Source organism: Carcharodon carcharias, chromosome 10 (genome assembly GCF_017639515.1).
Source record: "Carcharodon carcharias isolate sCarCar2 chromosome 10, sCarCar2.pri, whole genome shotgun sequence".
NCBI classification, from domain to species: Eukaryota; Metazoa; Chordata; class Chondrichthyes; order Lamniformes; family Lamnidae; genus Carcharodon; species Carcharodon carcharias.
This window is the reverse complement of record NC_054476.1, coordinates 118,536,525-118,559,884: the sequence shown is the minus strand read 5'-3', so window position 1 is coordinate 118,559,884 and position 23,360 is coordinate 118,536,525. Positions and strand designations below refer to the sequence as shown.

The window sequence follows — 23,360 nt, the reverse complement described above, 5'->3', positions numbered from 1 at the left end:
AGTTCAGCTCTTTTGTCCACGTTTGAACCAAGGCTGTGACGAGGTTAGGAGCTCGTCCCTGGCAGAATCCAAACTGGACATCAGTGAGCAGGTTATTGCTAAGCAAGTGCCGCTTAATAGCACTGTTGCTGACCCCTTCCATTACTTTACTGATGATGGAGAGTAGACTGATGGGACAGTAATTGGCTGGGTTGGATTTCTCCTGCTTTTTGTGTACAGGAAGTACCTGGGCAATTTTCCACATAGCTGGGTAGATGCCAGTGTTGAAGCTGTACTGGAACAGCTTGGCTAGGGGTGCGGCAAGATCTGGAGCACAAGTCTTCAGTACTATTGCCAGAATGTTGTCAGGGCCCATAACCTTTGCAGTATCTAGTGCCTTCAGCCAGATCTGGTTTTTTGGTTGGTCTCATGAGTTGTCCCCATAGTGTATTATATGAATGTGTTATTATTTTACATTAATTTGTGGACGACTTTGCAGCCTCAGGGCTGTCACTGACACCATGATAGGTGCCGACAACTGATCATAACCTCATTTTATCTACCAACTCTTTCAATCTGGCCCTGCAACAGCAACTGAAATACTGCTGCAAGAAATTCAACATAGAAGGTCTCAAGGATCCCGCAAAAGGCAGCTCTTCTCAGCCAACATTGAACAGGCAATACCTCGACTACCAAGCAACAGGAGTTGCAGTGTGTCCATAGAGCTTGGCCCACTTTAAAGTCCATTTGAATCAGCGCTTGCAAAGAGGTTCTTGGCTTCTTTACCAGGAAATAAGAAAGACTGGTTCGACAAGCATGACCAAGAAATACAGGAACTAACCAAGTGTAAGCGCAGAGTGTTTATAGACTGGAAGCATCACGACACTTTAAGAGAAAAGCAGACCTATAGGCATCTGAAAGCAGAGGTACAACAAAAAACACGGGACACAAAAAAAAGGTGAGTGAAAAAGATGTGGGAGTTCTAACAGTTTGCAGAAAACCACAACATGACAGTTCTTAAGTGCCGTCAGGACCATCTATGGGCCGAATGCTCAAAGGCCCACTCCATTAAGAACCAAGAACAGAAAAATCCTCATTAAGAATCCTCATGCAGTCAGCGCCCACTGCAGAAAGCATTTTGAAGAGTCCTGCAACTGAGGCTGTATCTTTGACCCAACTCCGTCCCTCAGTACACTTTTATAGCTAAGTTTTGGTGCTAGTTGACCTGGAATGGAGTTGAAAAAGCCTATCAGCTGAAAAACAAGGCCTCTGGAGCAGACCAAAATTCCTCCCAGAATCCTAAAACGTGGTGAAGATACATTCCTAAGGTGATTGCCCAACCCTTATCTGGGAGGAGCAGCACATGCCAGCAAGGGAATCTCAGGGACACCATAAATATGGCCATTTTGAAGAAAAGAGATAACTGCAGTAATTATAGGGGAGTCTCCCTGTTGTTTGCCATAGCAACATCACTGCAAGGATTCACCTCAACTCTCTCCTCCCAGTAGCTAAAGAGCTTCTCCCAGAATCTCAGTCTGGATTTCACCCACTGAGGGGCAATACACAGATATGATCTCCACTGCACAGTAAATCCAGGAAAAATACAGGGAACAGCACCAAATGCTGTATATGGCAATTCTTGACCTCACGAAAACCTTTGACTCTGTCAATCGTGAGGGTTCAACCTTCATCCCTTCCACTCCAAAATTAAGGTCAGTCCAACCTCAGTCACTGAGCATCAGTACACAGACGATGCTCACTTGGGAGTCAGAGCTCCAATTCATCATTGGCTCCTTTCACCAAAGCACACAACTCACCAGAGTTGGCAACTATGTGTGTATATCATGTTGCAGCATGATAACTATGAGGGGTCATTCTTTAAACAAACAGAAAACTAAGGTCCTCTTGCAACCCATTCCCACAGCACATCATCAATATCCACCATGTTGATCCACTTGAGACACCCTGGAAAATGTGAATCACTTTCTCTACCTCGAGAGCTTTCTCTTAAAGAAAGTAGACATCGATGATGAAATTCATCCTGTCTCCAATGTGCCAGCTCAGCCTTTGGCCGATTGAGGGAGAGAGTATTCGTGGGCTGGCACATCAAAACTGGAACTAAGGTCATGGTTTACTGGGCAACTGGAATCCCTGTGCTCTGTATGCTTCAGAAACTTGGACTATCTACAGCAGGCATCCCAAAGCATTGGAGAAATACCAACAACACTATGCTGCAAAATTCTTCTCATAATTTGGCAGGATAGGTGTTTTAATGTCAACATCCTCTCCCAAGCCAACATTTCCAGCATCATGGCACTAATCACCTAAAATCAGCTTTGCTGGGCAGCCTGACAACAGGTTCGCAAAACAACCACTTTACTCAGAGAGCCAACATCCCCAGTGATTCATAGGAATTCCTGGCCTGTGATAGCCCAAAATGGAGAAGAGCATTCAGGAAGGCTCCGAGCATCTCAAGAGAATTTAATGGGAGCGGACAAGCAACTCATCTACTTGATCTGTCAAACACCACCTTGGCCACGTGGTAGAGACTGCAGATCACGCATTGGACTCGTTAGCCAACTTGGAACTCATTGAAACGAGTGGAAGCAAGTAATCCTTCATCCCGAGGGACTGCCTAAAAAGTAGATATCAATCTGTTTCCATGGAGGTGGAACATTGGCAGAAGTCAGTCTGTTGCTGTGGAATACTGGCCAACTCAGAGTATCCCCAGATTCCATTGTATGTGCATTGAAGACAGAAATTTCTAAGGCAACTTTAATGCAGAAAAGATAATATTCGTAACTACCTATGCATCATAATAAAGCTCTAATTCAAATCAAGTGATTTGGATGATATTGTAAACAATGAGATCAAAACTTCAAGTGTTAGACATATAATTTTTAAAAATTGGAATTAATTTAACTGTGCAACTATCTTGATTCAATATACATACATACATATAACCTTTCGGTAGAGTTACCTATTGATAAAGACCAGGAACTGCTGACTTTACCCTCCTTAACTCTCACACACCGAAGCCAAAGATGACATCCCCACAGTTGTCTCAGCTGATATTAACATAGGTTAGAGCTAAATTAACCTCCTGGTCCAAATGGCCTAGCAACCCATTGAACTATTAGAAAATACCCATCTTTTTGTACAGTTATCATGCTGCAACATGATATACATGCATAGTTGCCAACACTGGTTGCAGGCATTCCTGGAAGGTTGTTCACATAACATTCTAATAATAGGCCTGAACTTCCATGGGAGTGGCAGAGCCTCCTAGTTTCCTACCTGGAGATCCAGCCGATCCTTTCTTGCTTGACCTTCCAAGCAGGCCGGTCAAGAACCGTGTAGGGCAGGGTGCTCCAGAGGCCTTCAGTCAAGAGCTGTAGAGTCATTTTTTCTTACAATAATAGCTGCCCTAAAGCAAGGAAGTTACATTTAAAGGTCCAGCCACTTTCAGAAGCCATGCAGACGGCAGGCTTATAAGGTAGGATTTTTTTTTTGGGGGGGGGGGGGTTGTGTGAGTGGAGCCAGGTGGTCAACAGGGGTCAAGAGATCAGTTGTGGGGATGTCAGGTGGTCAACAGTGGGTTGGTTCGGTTGGGGGTCAGTACTATAGTTACCCAGGAGTTAGAAGTGGTTTTAGTTCTAACTCTTCCTTGGTAAATATTTTGGTTAAGGCAGTTGGAACAAACCAAAGTTTGCCATTTAAATCATACTTTCGGATGATTCCAATTGCAGGGCAATTGCGCAGCGGAAGTTTGAACTTCCTGAGCAACCCTTACCTGAGGACATCTCAGGGATTCTTTGGAATACCACCACCCCCCCCAACACATTTACAACACCCCGGAACCTGAAAGTTACAGGCCAAGTTGCCTGACCATTTGATGTCTGATCACATGGCATGATCACAACTTCTACAAATGTTACTGCATTTATCTTATAAAGGTTGTGGCTCCTGTGATCGAGTGGTTTTGCACCAGCAGCCATTGTGCACCAAGTTCCAAGAAACATGAGATCCATTCACCCTGAAACTACTGCCTGAATCACTCTACACTGCACAAATTGCAGTCAAGTTCCCACAGCCAATCACTTTTAACAGGTCCAATCCTTCTCCCTATTGCCTCGGACTCTGGTTGTAAAGGCAAAAATTCTGAACTGGGAGCCTCAGTCAAAGCTGATCTGCACTTGGATTTTGTGTGTCAAGATCAGGGGGCAGAGGACAATCTGAACCAGACTGAGATCACAGTGAGCTCAATGTTTGGGGCACATCTCAAGATGCATTGTCCTAAACTCAGCTCAGCACCGTTTCTAAACCACTCCCTAAGCTTGAACTTAATAAGGGAAAGTTTTCATAGAATTATAGAAGTTACAGTGCAGGATAATGCCAGTTGTACCCCACCCACCCTGATGTATATGCTCCTGTAACCCCATTCTCCTGTTTTTACCCCAAGATTCTTCTTTTTCCAATATGCATCCCATTCCCTTTCAAGTTAAAGTTTTAGTTTATAACTGCCATGTGGATAGAGCATGGTCTAATATCCCTCAGCTCAAGAACTATCCTTCCTTACCCCTTGTTTCTTCCAGTGAGAATCCTTATTTCCCATTCCCAAGTTCTCTATTTCAGCCATCAATGGAAATAATCTTTCATTGTTTGCCTACACCAAGGTCTCTGAGTTCCGCTTACCCCTTAACCAAATGTTCCCCCTCACCACTTATCAGCAGCTGCTGCTCCTGACTCTGTGGCAAATAGTGAACCCAACATCCACGCTCAACTCATTTCCCCCAATACACATTCACTTCAGCCCCAATTCCTAGTCACTAGGTTCTTTCTCTGCCATGACCTCCCACCCCTTAATTCCCCATCGTCTGCTGAGCCCCCACTCCGTCTCCATCTTTCCCTATGATTTACCCATTCTCCAAGTCTCTCCACAAGCCTCCATTCCCTATGTTTATTTTAACCTATCCTCACCTGCTCCCTCCGAACCCCATTCCCCAGTTTTCCCTTGATGTCACCATTCTCCGTCTCTTCCTCTCCATTCTTGAGCCCTCTGATTTCAGACTTCCCTCAGATTTCAAGTCCCACAAGTTCAGCAACAGCCAAAATGGACATCCATGATTCATGAACCCCTCAACTTCTGACTCTCCAGCTGAATTTCACATTGTGGTGGCTCTCTGCTTTGGTGGTTGGGCGATATCACCAACCTGAAATGTTAACTCTCTATAGGTGCTGCAAAACCTGAGTATTTTCAGCATTTTCTGTTATTACTTCAGATTTCCAGCTTTCACAGTATTTTGCTTCTGCAGAAAACGTATGCCTTCATTTTGTAATAGCAAACTTAAAATTGTTTTGGTGGTTACAGTAAATTGAATTTTATCCATACTAAATAAATAAGTCTAACAAACCTGTGATTGCTTTTACAACTAATTCATAAACTTCAGAGATTTCTTCATTTACTGGAACACACAGCATTTCAAGAGTCACCCAGTGCAACGCCCTGGAGGTCAGAAAATAGTAAGAGGAAAATATCGTCAGCTTAGAATTGCAGAACCTCACATTTGTTAGAACAGAAATGGCTAAAATATCTTTCAAATTCTGAACTAATCAAAATACATCAATTACAAAAGATACCTAATCCTGTCTGCTTGCCTCCAACTAGGTCACCTTCTCAAGGTTGGGGTACTTGCAAACGTTTGTTTCTGGCAAACATTTTAACATATTAAAAAAGTGGTGCGAACACATTCTTAAGTTACTGTAATATTAGTTCATTTCTGTCAAAGATGGAGCCAAATAGCCTCAAATTCTGGTGAACCACTGCACCAAAAAATATTTTCTACAAAAAAAAGATATTGGAAGAACATTATACAATGTCCATAATATAGGACCTAAGAACTTAAGAAATTAGAGCAGAAGTTGGCTATTTGGTCCCAGCAATGTTTTCTAAGATGCTAAAACAGCAATGGAAATAACTAATTTCCAAGATATAATTTCTTTAAAAGAGGTTTTCTGAACTTTCTAGATTTAACTTGAGACTATTACTGAGTGTTTGCTACTTTTAGCATTCAGTACTGGCATTTTCAAATCAGGAAACAGAGGCCAGATGTAGAGTCAAGTTGCCTCAACTCTTCCCATCCAGGTTTAATTCCGACACCAGAAACCGTTCATACACCAGTGTGAATTTGACCTGCTTTCCATGCCAGCTGTTCTTATAATTTGAAAGACGATTGTTAATTAACATAGAATAAAGTTAAGAGCAACACTATGCATTGAATTTATAACCATGTTAGCTTGGAACTGCCCAAACCTTTCGGTTTTAGGACATCATAACATTACAGGAATCAGACAAAAGACACTGGTGCCCTTTTCATCGGCAATGGGAGAATGGATACGCAGTGTTTCCTGTCAAAACAATAAGTATATTTGTGTCAAATCAAATAAAAACACATTTGGGATAAGTGAAGAACTGATTTTTAAAAAATTTTGATTAACACAAAACCCCCACTTAGTCCTATTGGCTCCTGGTACATTCCTGCCCCATCCCCCACAATGCCTCAAATTTAAAAAGTTTCCATTGTAATGTTTAAATCCCTTCATGACTTCCCCTCTCCTTAACTGGAATCTCAAGCATTGTACTCTCCTGAACTATAGCATCCGGTAAATTTACCTTCATTCTAGGTGACCAAGATATCAGCCAATTATGTCCTACCCACTTCTTTGAACAAGTTTTGGGTCACCCTTTCTCATAGCTTCTTCACTGGTTCATCATTTTTTAAATTGTTTCCTAGTTAAGTGCCTTAGAATTGTCTAAGACACCATATAAATGCATCATCTTCTTGCTTTAAATGCTTTATGCATTAACATTGTAAGCTGAATATCGAATTCCACTATGAAAAATGTTACAACTTACTGTCCGTGAATAAGTTGCAGGATTCCAAGTTTAATGCTGGAATAGCTCCCTGTCACATTCAGAGGAACTTCCCACAAGAGGTCGAGGAAGAAAGTAGTCAGCCCACTTCAACAAAGGGGCAGCCAATTGCGCTACTTGAGGTGCCAATTAGGGGCCATTTTCCATGACTAAATCTTCCTGATCCTAGATTGCTCCCCCGCCCTTTCCCCATAGTACTGCAAATTTTCTCTCTTCAGCTACTTGGCCAATTTCCTTTGGAAAGCCACAATTGAATGTATCTCCACCATACTCTCTGGCAATGCATTCCAGATCCTAACCACTTGCTGTGTAAAAAGCTTTTCCTCATGTCTGTCAGCTCTTTTGCCATTTACTTGGCAAAAGTGTTGCCCTCCTGCTCTGACTTTTTCGCCAATGGAATAATTTCTCTGTACCTACTCTATCTAGACCCCTGATGGTTTTGAGCATTCCAGCAAGTTTTCTCTTAACCCCATGTTCTCCAATCTATGTATAGGAAAATAGGACTTAGGAGCAGGAGAAGGCCATTCAGCCCTGAGCCTGCTTTGCCATTTAAGATGATCATGGCTCATCGGGTTGTGGTCTCAACTCCACTGTTGTCTGCCCCCATAGCCCTTGACTCCCTCATGTATCAAAAATCTGTCTAACTCTGCCTTGAATAAATTCAATGACGCCGCCTCTACTGCTTTCTGGGGAAGAGAATTCCACGTACTAATAACCCTCAAAAAAAAATTCTCCTCATCCCATCTTAAGCGTTAGACCTCTCATTCTTAAACCATGTCCCCTAGTTCTAGTCTCTCCCACAAGTGGAAACATCCTCCCAGCATCTAACCTATCAAATCCCCTCAGAATCTTTTTAATTTTTAATTAAAAACCCTCAGTTTTAATAAGATCACTCTCATTCTTCTAAACTTCAATGGGTGTAGGCCCATGGCTCAACCTGCTCAACCCTTTCTTGACAAGGTAAGTCCCTCATCCCAGGAGTGAACCTTCTCAGAACTGCTTCTAACACAATTATATATTTTTTCAAATAAGGGGAGCAAAATTGTGCACAGTATTCCATATGTAGCCTCACCAAGGCCCTGTACAGTTGCAGTAAAATTTAATTAAAACTTTATGCATATAACTGAAGTCCCTCATTGCTGGAACCATTCTCCTAGATCTTTTTTGCATCCTTTCTAAAGTCTTCACCTTCTTTCTAAAGGAATCTGACTTATGCAGAGACACTGGAAATATCTGGGCTTTTCAGCTTGAAATGTAAGCATCCACAGCTGATTTTACAGAGGTATACAAGATCATAAAGGTTAATCTGGAATTTTAAAATATACTGTGCAGTTAAGATATAAGGGCACATATTCAAAATATAAAAAGATAATTTTAGGCCTGATAGCTGGAAGTGCTTCTTCAGATAGAGAGAGGGAGAGTAATCAGAGCAAAGTGGTGATAGCAAAAACCCGAGCTTCATTTAAGAAATAACAAAATGCAGCAATGGAGGGAAAAAAAGATAATTCTGGATGGATGAATTAGTGTGAGAAAATGGTCTTCCTCATGAACAGGTTTAGAATTGGTTTAATATTAAAGTACCTTGGAAAAATCTTTTACCTGATGCCCTACCTCACCAAATTCATCAAAAGTAAATATCTTCACCTGATTCTTTTCTGAATTGCAAGATCTTTTTTCTCATCATCGGTTGTCTCTGGACAAAACACATTTTTGTACAGCCTTGTCATGATGTAGTTTTCAATCTGGTCCATTACCTTCTCTATCCTTTCAGAGGAACCTGAAACAACAATTACATAAATAAAAACTTGCCTACAGGGTAAGAATGATTTTATTAGCAGAAAATACAGCTGCACAACTTAAATGGAGGCCACTGGTAGTATTACAAAGCTACATTTAAAAAATGTAAATATTTTGCAAATTAACAATAAAACACTTGTGATTTTGTTGCAACTGCCAACAAAGTAACTGAACAAACCTAAAATGATCACTTTGCTTCTAAAGGTGAAGGAAACAATATTTACAGCCTTGTGATTCCTTAATATTGGAAATCAAGCACCCAGCCACTTAGTTACAAAACATTCACAAGCATTACTTCTTACTTTCAAATCCTGGCAGACAGGGTTGAGGAACATTTGAGCAGAGTAGAAGAATAGCAGAGAGGAGGAGGATCTTAGGCAAAATCCAGAACAGCAGTTTGCTTATCTAATGTTGATTTTGTTTAGCCAGTGTCAGCAATTTTTCTTTATAAAGCTATATTTTATTCCTCTCATTTGCTCTGCAAGGTATGTTCCTGGCTGGGGGCATAGTTCCACAAACACCATTCATCCTTTGCTGTCTCACCCAAGTAGACATTATTCACAAGTGAGTCTTGACAATGAGCATTATCAGGCAACTTGGGATGTGCTGAATGGGGATCACAGTTACATTCAATCTTGTCCTCAACAAGTATCTCTCATGTCTTTTTAGCTGGGGTCACTGGAGAATGATTTAGAACAGGAGTACTGGCTGTTTCCCCTCCCTAATACAGGAACATAGAGACCCACTGTCAAGCTGTTATTTGTACATTACATATAATCAACTAACTGAAAAGAGACCAGGAATCGAAGTTTGAACGTTCGTTGTCAATATAGCTCTACCACTCCCTGGATAAGCACCATGTCATTGAGAATTGTTATTTCTGTCTGACTGGAACCATGACATGTTAAACTAACTCCACGTTAGCTCCATAAATCTAAGGGGAGAGTAAATTTTAAAGGGAATGCAGGAACAGAGACACCTGGGGTGGATGTACTCAAATCTTTGAAGATGGTAGGGCAAGTTTAAAAGGCTGTTTAAAAAAAGTAAATGGGATCCTTATTAATATAGAATACAAAAGCAAAGAATGCTAAACCTCCATTAAAACACTGGTTCAGCCACAACTGGAGTATTGTGCCAAATTCAGGGAACTGCACTTCAGAAAGGATATGAAGGATTTAGAGAGGGTGCAGATGAAATTTATGAGAATAGCTCCAGGAATGAGGGGCTTTTTGGGAGGACTGGAGAAGCCAGCACTGTTCTCCTTCAAGAAGAGAAGGCTGAGAGATTTGATCATGATGTTCAAAATCATGAGGGGTCTAGACAGGGTAAGTGAAGAGAAACTGCTTCCAGTGGCAGTGGCAGGATTAGTAACCTGGGAGACATTTTTAAAAAGTTAATTGGTGAAAGAACCAGCGGTAACATTTTTTGTTACAAATACACAATGGGCTTTTGTGATCTGGAATGCGTTCTGAAAGGACAATGCCAGCAAATTCAATATTCAAGCAACAATCAAAATCAAAAGAGAATTGTATAAATGCTCTAAAGAAAAAAACATTACAGGACTTTGGGGAAAAACAGGGGAGCAGGATGATTTGGGTAGCTCTACCAAAGAGCTGGCACAGGCATGGTGGACCAAATGGCTTCCTTCTCTGTGCCATTCTATGATCCTGAATCAATGGTTTTATCTATGCTCACTTCATAAGTGAATGACTGGTCAAATTTTGTACAATTATTTAAAAAATGAATGATGCAAAGGCCCTGTGCACGAACAAGGATAACCTCAGCAATTGCAACAACTATTGAGGCATCTCCCTGCCAAACATCTTGGTTGAATATACCTATCCCAAATCCCAGTGTAGTTTCAGAACTGGAGGATCCATAATCAACATGATCTTCTCAGTCTGGCAGCTGCAAGAAAAATGCCAATAAACTAAGGGACCACTACATATTACTTTCATCAACCTCACCAAGGCATTCAATCAAGTGAGCAGAGGTGATGTATTAAGCTGAAGAAAATTGGCTGCCTGCCGAATCTCCTCCTTCCATGACAATTTGAGGGGTCAGGTCAGCTATGATGGGGCAACATCAGAATCCTTTGCGATCTGCAGTAGGGTCAAACACAGTTGCATACTGGTGTAGACAGTCTTTGGCATATTCTTCTCTTTGCTGCTGTCATATGCCTTCAGTTCATCTACAAAGAATGTCTCCTTACATATCAGAACTGTCAGAAAGGTGTTCAGCCTTGCCCACCTGACATCCAAGATAAAAGTGCACCAAGTTCTCAAAGTTGCTCTATGCTGATGATGCCACACCAGTATTCCAAACCAAGGAACACTTTCAATGGCAAATGGACAGATATGCATGCCTGTAAAGAGTTTGGTTTGACTGTCAGGAAGACAGTTGCCATGGTTCAGGAAGATGTCACACTCCGATCAACGAGTATTGATAAGGTGGTGCTAGAGACCAGTGATAGCTTCATGTATTTAGACGTGCAAACACCAGCAATCTGTCACTTGATGCTAAAATCAACATGCGCATTGCGATGGCTGAAGCTGTTATGTCTAAGCTCAGTAAAAGTGTGGAACAACAGCAACCTGCCAGAAAATGTCAAACTCTTGAGTCCACCAAGCACATGTCCTCAGTGCACTCCTCTACAGCAGTAAGACCTGGACAACATATGCTAGGCAGGAGAAAAGGCTGAACAGTTTCCACCTTTGCTGCTTCCAATGTATCCTCCACAACTCTTGGCGGGACAAGATCATCAACATAGGAGGTCCTGGAGGATACTAACTCACAATATACACTCATTACTAAACCATTACTGCAATGGCTCAACCGTGATAACTGGATGTATGATGGCCATATACCCAAAGGCCATCAGGATGGTGAACTGACCACTGGCTCATGAACTGCTGGATGTGCATTCCTCCGTTACAAGGGGACCTGCAAGTGAGATATGAAGATGTGAAGTAGGGACATTGACGACCAACTGGGAGACAGGACCTCTAGCGGCTGACTATTTGGAGGCCATTGGAAGAGGAAAGAGGAAACTGAAATCTCTCTTGGGTAAGAATTAGGGCCCAGAGAAAGCAGAGGACAGCAAATCCTGTCTTCTCATCCTACTGCCTTCATCTGCAGCAAGTGCAGCAGAGACTTCCATGGTAAAGTGTGATCCTGAGCCATACCAGGTGATGTTGAACAGAACTGATCACAAAGGCACAAAACATCATCTTGAGATGGAAGGCTGCCAGAATCAGAATAAAATGAAAGTCTCAGGACGTGTAGATTCCAAGTAGCTTATTCATAGAAACCAATTAAGTAGAGTGAAAGTAAATGTATTTAAAAATTGCAATTTACAGAAAGCGATTTGTTCTGGTTTTTGGAATAAATAATTGAAAAATCACATTAGTAACTCCCCAAAGCACGCACAGAATAGCTGTCAGATTGAGTGCATTTGAATCATAGAATGGTTTACAGCACAGGAGACCATTTGGCCCATTGTGTCAGTGCTAGCTCTCTACAAAAGCAACAACTCACCTTGTTCCACTCCCTTACTTGTAGCCCTGCAAAGTTTCTCTTCAGAAAATTATCCATTCCTTTTCAGAAGCCCACAATTGAATCTGCTCCAATTATACTCTCAGGTAGTGCGCTGCAGATCCTAACCACTCGCTACATAAAAAAATTTTCATGTCACCACTGTTTCTCTTGCCAATCATTTTAAATCAATGTCCTCTGCTTCTTGATCCTTCGGCCAACATGAACTGTTTCTCCCTATCTACTCTAATAAGGGTAGCATGACAGGCAAGGTATACTCAGCATACAACCTGTTAGAGCAGAAGTGAAATGAAAAGGAAATGAATTATTATGGAAACAAGAGTAGATACCATTAAAAGAATGGAGTACCAAAGCTTATGGTCAATTTCAAGTCATGGGCATTACTTTTTAAAAAAAATGTTGTCCAGAGCAACGTACCTTTAAAACTGGAGTGAGTCTGCAATCGATCAACCATGTTTTGATAGAAGTCCTGGACACACTCAGACTGCTCCTCAATGTTCAATTCCTAAGAATGACGAAGTTGGAATATGACAATCTTAGTTAGATTCTTCGCTTGCAGTGAATACTTATTTCTGATAATCTTTGCAAAACTATAACCACAGATTTACAATTACAAATGGAACAGCGTGTATTTCTATCAGATCATAAATGTAAAAATACATCCTAAAATACTTCTCTGTGGCAATAATAGACAAAATGTCAAGAGAATTTGGGAAGATGAGGAAAAGCAGAGAGATAGGTTCTGATGAGCATTTTACAGGAGGGCTGTTCCCAAAATTATGGAGTAACAAGAGTGTGCCAGGAAGTGGGGAGTCAAAATGGTTAGGAGGTGACAATACATGGATGAAAGTTTCTTCGACAGTTGGAGTGGGATCAGGACAGTGGCACTCATTGACAGCATATCACTGGCAATAAGGTCAGTAGCATAATTCCACCATTGAGACTTAGAAGCTTGACAGGATTCAGCAAACTTTAAACTTGAGTATTGCTGATAAAGGACATTTTGTCAAAGCTTTTCATCTTGCACTCATTAGGACAATGGCAAGAATACCAAGGTCAAGGGAAGCAACAACTTTATACTGTATGAGAAGAGACTGCTGAATGTTTGGGAATTGGACTATGATTCGTAGAGGCATTGCCATGGAGAACGTACATGTTAATGGTGACTGACAGTTAACTACCAAACATTGTTTGAATTTTAAACCAGGCAGCCTAAATCTGACTGGTCAAGTCATTGCCCTGAGGAATGAACCAGTGAATGGCTATCACATATTTTGTTTAACTGAAACAGGTGCAATGTGTGCACATGGTTTTTCTGTCTGCAAAGAACAGGGCCTGACTGACAATCTTAAATTTTTGAGATATCTTGCCCTTCCAGGATAATCTGAGGTAGACTAGGCACTTTTCAGACTGAAAGTGACGGCCTTAGGCCTCTTCATGAGTTTGCATGATATACAGCATGAAATGATCAGGGCAGCCATCATCCCACAGGATGGCTTTGATGCACCCTATTTCAGCACCAAGTTTGCATGGTGAGAAAATGGCTTTGGCTCTATTGGCCAATAAGGCCAATCTTGTTGCACGTGGAACTGTAAGAATCCCAAAGCATGTATTGACTGGTGAAGGTAGGCTTGCAGTAGACCGTGGTAGAGAACCCTGTGGCAGATTTCTCAACTAGTATGTCAAGGAAAGGGAGTTCATTTGATTGCTCCATTTCAAAAATGGAATTTGAGCAAGGAATTTCCTTGCATGTCTTAAAGGGCCCTGTCCTGCACTCAAATTTGAGCAACAGGTGAAGTTAGCTGTTTCACACCGCTACTATGATTGGTATTTGCCACTAACAGGATGCTGTCAAGCCAAAATAATGCCTGCCTATCACACAAATGAGTAATGTGGCATATGAATTTCAATGCCAGTGTGATTCTAGGTATGTAGGCCATATGTCCTAAAAACTGGTGGATTGTATCAAACACCATGTCCCAGCTATTGTTCATAACAGACAAGTTACAGACCGTACCCAACCAGCCAGTGTTCAACATTAGATGCGATTCCGCGATTGGGCAACATTTGCTAAATAATCCTCAGCATGCTAAAAACATTACACTGACAACCAATTTAAGATTATCAGTAGGGCTTGCAGTGTGGCACATTTGCGTGTACTGGAACCTACACAGGGCCTCATTCTTTGCAGACAGAAAGAACACGTTTACACATTGCACTTAGTTCAAATAACAAAACAAAATAAATGATAGTCACTCGCAGGTTCATTCCTCAGGGCGATACTTTGACCAGAGTCAAGCTGCCTGGTTTAAAATTCAAACAATACTTGGCAGTTAACTGGTGGTCACCATTAACTGGTGCATTCTCCATGGCAACACCTTTACCAGTGTTCACTTGCCAACCAATCAGCACTCTCTTCTCATACAGTATAAAGTTGTTGCTTCACCTGACATTGGTATAGTTGCGATTGTCCTGATGAATGCAAGATGAAAAGCTTCAACAAAATGTCTTTTTTCAACAATACTCAGATTCTGTTCTACCAAACAACTATTTGTAAACTTTAAATTGTAGATTTATAATGCAAGTACTAATGTGCCATTTCTTAATATTTGATGGCTAGTCTGGACCAACTAACTTTTTAAGACATGGGTGCTTGATCTAACTATTATCTTGGACAAAAAAAAACAACTTTCTGTTGAAGGATATCAAGACCATGGAGACAGTGTAAAACAGATTTATTAAAACAATACCAAATGTGATAGGCTTTAGTCTTGAAAAGACCCTACTGGCTAGAGAAACAAGAACTCGTTTCACTACAGCAAAGAGATTTAATTATAGAGGAGATTGACAAAGTAAACTAGTCAGCAAGTTATAACTAGTGGGCATAAATTTGTCAAAAAACAAAAGGAAATATTGGGAAAAATTGATTTTATGCAGTGCGCACTTAGGACACGGTATGCCCATCTAGAGAGTGATGAAGCAGAATCTACAAGCTTTAAAAAGGAAGCGGGTAAATATTTAAGAAAAAAAAGGATGTAGAGAAAGACTTTTGAAATTGAATAGACAGCTTTTAGGGAGCATGCTAAGACCCAATAAACCAAATGAACTCCATCAGTGCTGTAAAATTCTATGGCCATTGTTGGGATTCATCAGCAAACACAGTTTAAATGTAGGCACACATTTTGTTGTTGCTCTCTCCATACTTAGTTTTTGACAAGATTTCAAATCTTTCTGCAGTAGTTTGACACCACATATTCTAAATTAATTTATATTGATTGAATTAGTAGTCAGTTTTAGGCAGCAGCCTTTGATCAGAGATTCAAGTTCCACTCCACAGATGTGAGAACATAATCAAGGTTGACAATGTAGTGTAGCACTGAAGGAGTGCTGCAACATCATCTTTTGGCTGAGACATTCAATCCAAATCCCATCTGCTCCCTTTGTTGAATGCAAAAGGTCCCATGGACCTATACAAAGAGCATCACAAGAATTCTCCTATGTCCTGGCCAATATTTATTCCTCAAACACCTTCACTAAAATTTTTTATCTGGTCACATATATCAGCGGTGTTTGATGGACCAGGTAGTACACAAAGTGGCTGCTATATTTCCTTATAACACAACAGTGGCTAACATTGCAAACATGCTTGACTGATTGTAAAGTGTTTTGAGACATCCTGAAAGGCACTGTATAGGTGCAAGTGCTTCCCTTTTCTTTTAACACTATTCTTTCTTAACATTTAGCTTTCTAACCATGTCTAAGAATTGTAAACATCCATTAAAAATCACCAAGTATAAAGTATTAGAAAGAGTATTAACAATGGAGCTTTTACAGATCTGTTACAAAATCACTGGAGGCAGCAATTCTACCAAGACTAAATTAACCTCAGTGTCTTCTTAAAACTATAGTTTTACATATTTATAGTCAATTTTGACTGCACCTGTATGCAACTTTAATAAGAGCATGATTACAATTGTGCACGTAATACTGTACTCCACACTTTAGGAAGGATACTTAAGCTTTAGATAGGGAATAATGAAGATTCTATATGATGTAGCTTGGTATGAGGACATTCAATTATCAATAAAATCTGGGTCTTTGTTCATCATAACAATAGAGAAAAGAGCAATATGAAAGAAGGACTTAAATATGAAAAGACGGGACAGGGTAGACAAAAACACATTGTTTTCAGTAGTGAAGAGGTCAAGAACAATGGGTTGTGAAAATACAATTAAATGTACAATTTAGTACAGAAAGGCAACACAACCCATTTTCACAGAGAGTTATGAGGCTGTGGAATTCACTTCAAGGTTAGTGGTCAAGGCAGAAAACATGTTTACATTCAAGATTAAACGGACAAAAGGAAAATGTTTGAAGGGATATGGGAGCAGTGTGGGTAAATACAGTTTGGACTATTGTGTGGAGGACTTATGCTAACAGGCTGGTTAAGTCAAAACACCTGCTTTATATGACAACTATAAAAGTTAGAAAGTTTGCTTTGTAAAACCTTAAAGACAAACCTTAAAGGTGCTATTACAGTTTGAAATCGAGCATTTAAAAATGTCAATAATTAATATTTCAGTTAGCTCAAGATTAGATAATGTACAATTCTATCTGGAGCAATTAGATATCAATATTCATCTATATTTCCAACTACAAAGGGCCTAGCTGAAACAAACTTCTTGCAAATTTTACCTTGTGTTGCATAGACTCAATGAATCCTCTGCATTGTTTGAGTATATCTTGACCAGGCTTGCGAAAGATCTTGAGGAAATCAATAAAATCCTTAGATGCTCGTTCTGTTTCTAGGCTGGCCTGCCTACTTATGGATGGACTTGAGGCTTTCACTTCTTGGTTGTCTGCTATTGTTGATAAAATTATATGAGAAACCCAGTGTTTAAATATCATTGGTTTGTTGCACATTTAGTTTGTCTGAAGACACGATGTAATCAATTTGCAACATACTGCATTCGTAGTCTAAAATATACTACATTATCTGCAATATTACTTCAGGGATCTAGCGCTGAGGAACAGATTTATAAAATGGATGGGTTTTATCTTAACACTTTGCAACTTTGTTTCTAGATATTGTACACATCCTAATTGCTGTAAAAAGGCAAGTATGTGCAACAAGAGCAAAACCAAAACAATGGCCATCACAAGTGACGGAGTAGCTCTGCTCATCAGAAGTGAAAGCAATCTCTGCTCCAACAATTACTGCTGGGGCATTAAATAATAAAACTCTAGAAGTCATACCATCTTCTTTCTTGCTTTTGTGCTAGAAGAAAAATCACAGCAAACATCTCGTACAGTGCTTTACATGCAGCACAGTATTTAAAGTAGAAGTCAATGTAATTTTTAGTACTGAATATTTGGATTTTTTTGGAAAATATTTGTCAAAACAGCAATAGGCTAGCAGTATTAGCAGACTCACATGTTAATAGGTCATTCCCTCAAATATTTTTAACTGACTTATCAACAAGTTCAAAATAAACAGATTAATGCTGACATTTAATAGCAGACATAGTGGCGGATGGACACCGCTTCCTATCACCTGCAAATTCTACCTTCATTTTGCAGCTGAAAAATATAATGCAATACTGATAAAATTATTTGAAAATAATTTGAAAAGTATAAAATAATTTAAAGCATATATCTGTACATAAGCATATTCATAAAACATTCCACGATAAATATTTAACATGTTTAATTCAACGAGTCAAAGTTGAGCTTTTAGCACAAAACTGTACCAAGCATGAAACAGGAGAAATAAATCCCCACTAAATGGCTTCTAGACTATAAAGAAATTACTACAACAATGGAAATTATTACTAAAAACTGGAGACGGAGCTCAAAACTGTTTTAATTTCAGGTTAAAGAAATTAGCCACTGAGTTAGCTCCCAGGAAGTAAACCAAATCACAACATTTTCTTTTTAAAACCAGATTTCAAATTGTACCAGAGTTTAAAAGTCTTTTTTGAGGTATATCACAAGCGTAAAACAGAAAAGTTTTTTTTATATAATGTGGTTTATTTCAATATTCAGAAAAACCCGAGTTACAGCAATTAAATTTAGTTTTGCAGTGGTGGGGAAATTTTTTTATAACTCCATTAGTTTAATAGGTATTTAAAAAAAGATTCATAGTTCCTAAAGAAAAATAATTGAGACACAAGTAAGTACAAGTCTAAAATTTCATTTTCCTTTCATTGAAGTTGAGCAGTTATGCACAAATTAGTCTTTACAAACTTGAAAACAAGGTGTAAAAAAAGTAGGTTATTTAGTATTACCATAATAATTAATGCATTTATGTAATTAAAAGATGATCACAAACTTGTGACGTGCCAAAGAGTTGGAAACATCGGCCATACAGCTATATTATAATTTTTGCGTAGATAAGCACTTCATGAATATATTAAATGTTCATTATTTGTTTTAAGAATGATGATATTGGCTGGATAATTTGATAATGCACTTGTCTTGCCAGTATCATTTTCTCTCTGAAAATGACATCCCACCCTAATTAGAATGCTGTCCTTTCACACTTCCACTCGAAGCTGAACTTGTCCTGGGAGGTATTACAATTGCGCTAATTGTTGAAAGACTTTAATCTAGTCATAGAATGTAGTTATACACCTTGAATCAACAAAATTAGTGTTTAGTTTTTTATGAATGCAACATTCCATTCCAAAGTTCCATAACAATTTTGAGCCCAATGATAAATTGGTTAGTACCCACCTTGCAATTTGCCAGCAAATACTGTAGTGAAATGAGGGGCAAAAGACACCAAATGAACACAAAGCACAACAAAAAGCAGGTAATTGAGGCACACATTCCCCATGTACATGCATATGTAAAACAAGTGAGAAAAGGAAGCAATTTTAGTTATAATTCAAGTGTCACTTTCGTTTTACACCAAGATGAAGGCAGTTTTGCAAAAATGCAGCGTTTAAAGATCTGGATCAGTAGTAACAATTTGCCAATATTGCAATCTCTGTAATAAACTGGTGTTTTTAGGCCTCAGAATGAAGTTTCATCTTATTTGTCATTTAAATGTACTCTCACCCCAAGTCAATTGGGCTTCATCACTACTTGCATCACTGAAATTCTCCGTTACCAAGCATCTTCTGGCCTCTCTGAAGGTCAGTTAGTATTGTTTCATGCTCACTAAGAACTGGATTCATTCTACCCAGCTCATTTCACAGATAATCCCCACAGCCAGTCAGAGAAGACATATACTATAACAGTCTAGGCTGGATTAAAATCCCTGAGGCAAAGGTCAATCTTTAACCAACTGTACCAGGCAATTATTGGCACTCATAAGCATTAGATTTTACTGAAAAATTATTGGCAAAATGTATATTAGGTTGTTATATAACCTTGCTGCCATATTTATACAAGAATTTCTCCTGAAAGGTCAGTAAATAAGTTCTTCCGCCTAGAGGGCTTGTAGAATTGCACCCCTGGCTCTCCATATATACAATGAGCATAAGACAACACAAGTTGGTGAAGTTATGATCCGAGTTAAATAACTCTCAATATGTTTTACTTTACAAGTTCATCTCATTGGAGTAGTGGATAAAAGTACAGTCCTGGTGGTAAGAAAAATAAATATTGGTAGAAATGTATCTGTAATCAACTTTAGGTGTTGAGGTGTACTCTAAGAACCTGTTGTCTGCTGAATAGAAAGTTCGAAAATTAAATATTTAATAATTTAGACATCAGACTTGCAGAAAAATTGACTCAATGCTTATATTTATCTATACTAAAAAGTATTGAGTATTGTATACAAGGATGCTTGTAATGCATCACTGTGCTTATAATGTTGCAGGATGTGTCATGGTAAGCAATGGACCTAATGCACAAACAGTGCACCATTTTTAAAATTCCTTATCATTTAAAACAAATTTCCACCACATACCCCCAAATCGTGATTTTGATGGGATACAGTGCAAGAAGTGTCTAATTGCTTTGCAACAGACCTTGGGGTGCATGATATTGAAAATGTTCCATTCCATTCCCAGCACTAGCATGCCCCACCTTGATATCACAGAATTACACAGTGCAGAAAAGGCCCTTTGGCCCATCGAGTCTGCATCGACACGTGTGAAACACCTGACCTACCTACCTAATCCCATTTACCAGCACTTGGCCCATAGCCTTGAATGTTATGCCTTGCCAAGTGCTCATCCAGGTACTTTTTAAAGTACTCCCAGGCATCCCAGACTGTCACCACCCTCTGGGTAAAAAAGTTTTCCTCACATTCCCCCTAAACCTCCTGCTCCTCACCTTATGTCCCCTCGCGACTGACCCTTCAACTTAGGGGAACAGCCGCTCCCTATCCACCCTGTCCATGCCCCTCAATCTTGTACACCTTGAAAGGTCGCCTCAATATCTTTCCTTCTTTCCTTTTTCTATTAGCGTTGCCATAACAGTTAAGTTAGATAAAATTATATAGTTTGCTGTAATGAATAAATGGAACAGCATAAATCATCTTTTTCAAGTACATATTGTCTATTAACACCCCATAGAGTTTAGCTTTCCTGAATGTGAAACAGCACCATAAGCAAACAGAACCCCTTTTATGATTTCCAGAAGCTTGTGTGCTCATCCATGTCAGCCTTCAAACCTCACCCAATTACATTGATTAGTAGCATGTGTTCAAGTTCATAGTTAGTAACAATAAGAACTCTAACTGTGATCCTTGTACTTGTTTCCACTCAGCACTTGTCCCTAGCCCTAATTGCCAAAATGTACACTGCCACTTCCTGCTATCGTTTAGCCAATTTCTCTGTCAATTCACAGGTTTATTCGGAATCAACTTGAAGGTCTTGTCTCCCCCTTTTAACAGAAAACATTACTAGTTAAAAGGGAATTTTAATCTTCCAGCTTTACAAAGAAAAATCAGTCACAGCTCATTCACCTCTACAACACTTGTGAACCCTTTATTTCCCCATTTCCCATCTACTCTGCATTAAATATCAGCAATAAATCACTGGTACTGACATTTCAGTTTATATAACTGGTGTAGCAGTGGGCAAGGGGAAGAAGATTAAAACTGGCTTGGTCAAGTGAAAACTTAATTAATCCCTACAAAAAGATTCCACAGTGCCTCAATGAACTGGACAAGTATTTTGTAGATTTTAAATGCAGTTAAGCTGATATTTATTTTAGCTGTGCTTTTTGTCAATCAACAATCTAAAATTTAATTAAAACCATTAGATAGCTCAAGCCAATTTTGTATTTATTGACGAGTTGAAAAAGGTTTCAGGGATGTTTTTGCTTCAATTACTTTGTTTACTATTTTTTGGAGCAATATGTCAATTTGAGAGAGAATATTTACAGTACAAACATGATTTTTTTTACAGGTTGGATTGTACATTTTTCTAAATTCAGAATATTCTTTAATGAACTTGATTACACTACATTATAATGCAATAATTTTGGTCATCTTGGTATCATTATTCAGAAAGAACTCCTCTGAATAAGCTATCTATTGAGCAATAAAGCGAAATTTAGGGTGGAGGAAGATAAAATATACACACATTTTATATAAAAATCTATGTTTTGAAATAAAAACAGGGATTAAATTTTCAGCAGCCATAGTTGTTAAAATGTAAAGAGCAGATGGACAAAATAACTGTCACCTGAAATAATTGATAGGGGATAATTATAAAGCCAAATACTTTACTCTGACTTTGTGCTTTGCTTATGAAGGCAACATATACCCATGGAGCAAAGTATAAAGGGAAAAAAATTCTAGAAAAAAATCAATTTATTCCAATTCAAAAATTCAATATGATACTTCACGTTTCTGATTCACTACACTAAAACAGGCTTATCAAACAAAGATCTGGCAGTTTCATTAATGTCTTCAGCAAATGAAGATACTGTGTCAAACTAATCAGTAGGCAGATCTGGCACTATTAAGGGCATAACAGACTATTAGAGCACAAATGTCCTATCAAGTGACAGATTTCAAAACGCAACAAGCTCCTGATTATGGAGAGAAGGCACAGCACCAAAAGAAGGGGGACCAGTTGTACTCTCAAGCATCTCACAGCACTGGTTAGAAAAATCAGCAAATGATGCTTTCTGTAGAAGAACAAAAAATTGTGGAGGGCAGGGTGTGGTGTGCAAAAACACTACTACATTGCTTAATATTCAAACAGATATCAGATTCTAGATTTAATTGTTAAAATGTAGAAGATATTTTAACTTTTATGCAATAGTGTTAGAAATAAAAATCAAACCAGACTTCTGAAAAGTTGAAATTAATTTTCACATACTAGATTTTGAATCAATTACATCTCTCCTCACAAAAAATGGAAAATTAATTATAAATTAAAAAGTTATTTGAATAAAAATGCCAAATTAGTTGTTCAACAACTATGGACAGTAAAAGTAACCCCAGTTACTCAAGTGTAGGTAACTCACGAAACTAGTCAGCACAGGCAGACATCTTAGTGGCTGTGCTGCATTACCTTCAGTTGGAGAAGCCAGCTCCCATGGTGGAGTAAAAATCTCCTTCAAATCCCTAAGAATGTTATCCGCATTGCACTCCCTCCCACCTATTCCATGCTTAGAAGCTTTGTCTTGATTCACTAAATGCCGATGCAAAAAAGAAAATAGGAAGCAAGAGACAAGTAGGAGAACGGCATGAATGGAAAAAGGAAAAACCACAAAAAAAGCATGTCATTATTTAGACCATGATCATACAGTGCAAGACACTGAATGAAAGTTAGATACCAACAGCTGTTAGATGACTCCATGCTGTGTCAAGTGACAAGAAAACACTGAAAAGTATGGAATGAAATAATGAATCTCTTTTCTTCTTTATGTTTTAATTTATTATTCCATGAAAAACAACTTCCATAAAGATATAAAACAAAAACAGAATTACCTGGAAAAACTCAGCAGGTCTGGCAGCATCGACGGAGAAGAAAAGAGTTGACGTTTCGAGACCTCATGACCCTTCAACAGAACTGATTTTTCTTTACAAGGAGAGGGGTGAAATATAAGCTGGTTTAAGTTGGTGGTGGTGGTGGTGGTTGGGGTGGGGGGGGGGGGTGTTGTAGGGACAAGCAAGCAGTGATAG

General features: G+C 39.1%; 1 protein-coding gene across 1 annotated transcript in view; it reads right to left on the bottom strand.

Moving 5' to 3' along the window:
• rabgef1 (RAB guanine nucleotide exchange factor (GEF) 1) overlaps positions 1 to 23,360 on the bottom strand; it is a 37,604-nt gene that overhangs the window by 8,459 nt on the left and 5,785 nt on the right. The window contains exons 3-6 of the mRNA XM_041197476.1: positions 16,961 to 17,127; positions 12,683 to 12,770; positions 8,558 to 8,690; positions 5,394 to 5,485 (exon numbers count right to left, since the gene is read on the bottom strand). Coding sequence (XP_041053410.1) covers positions 5,394 to 5,485; positions 8,558 to 8,690; positions 12,683 to 12,770; positions 16,961 to 17,127 — 480 coding nt within the window. The remainder of the gene's footprint in view (positions 1 to 5,393; positions 5,486 to 8,557; positions 8,691 to 12,682; positions 12,771 to 16,960; positions 17,128 to 23,360) is intronic.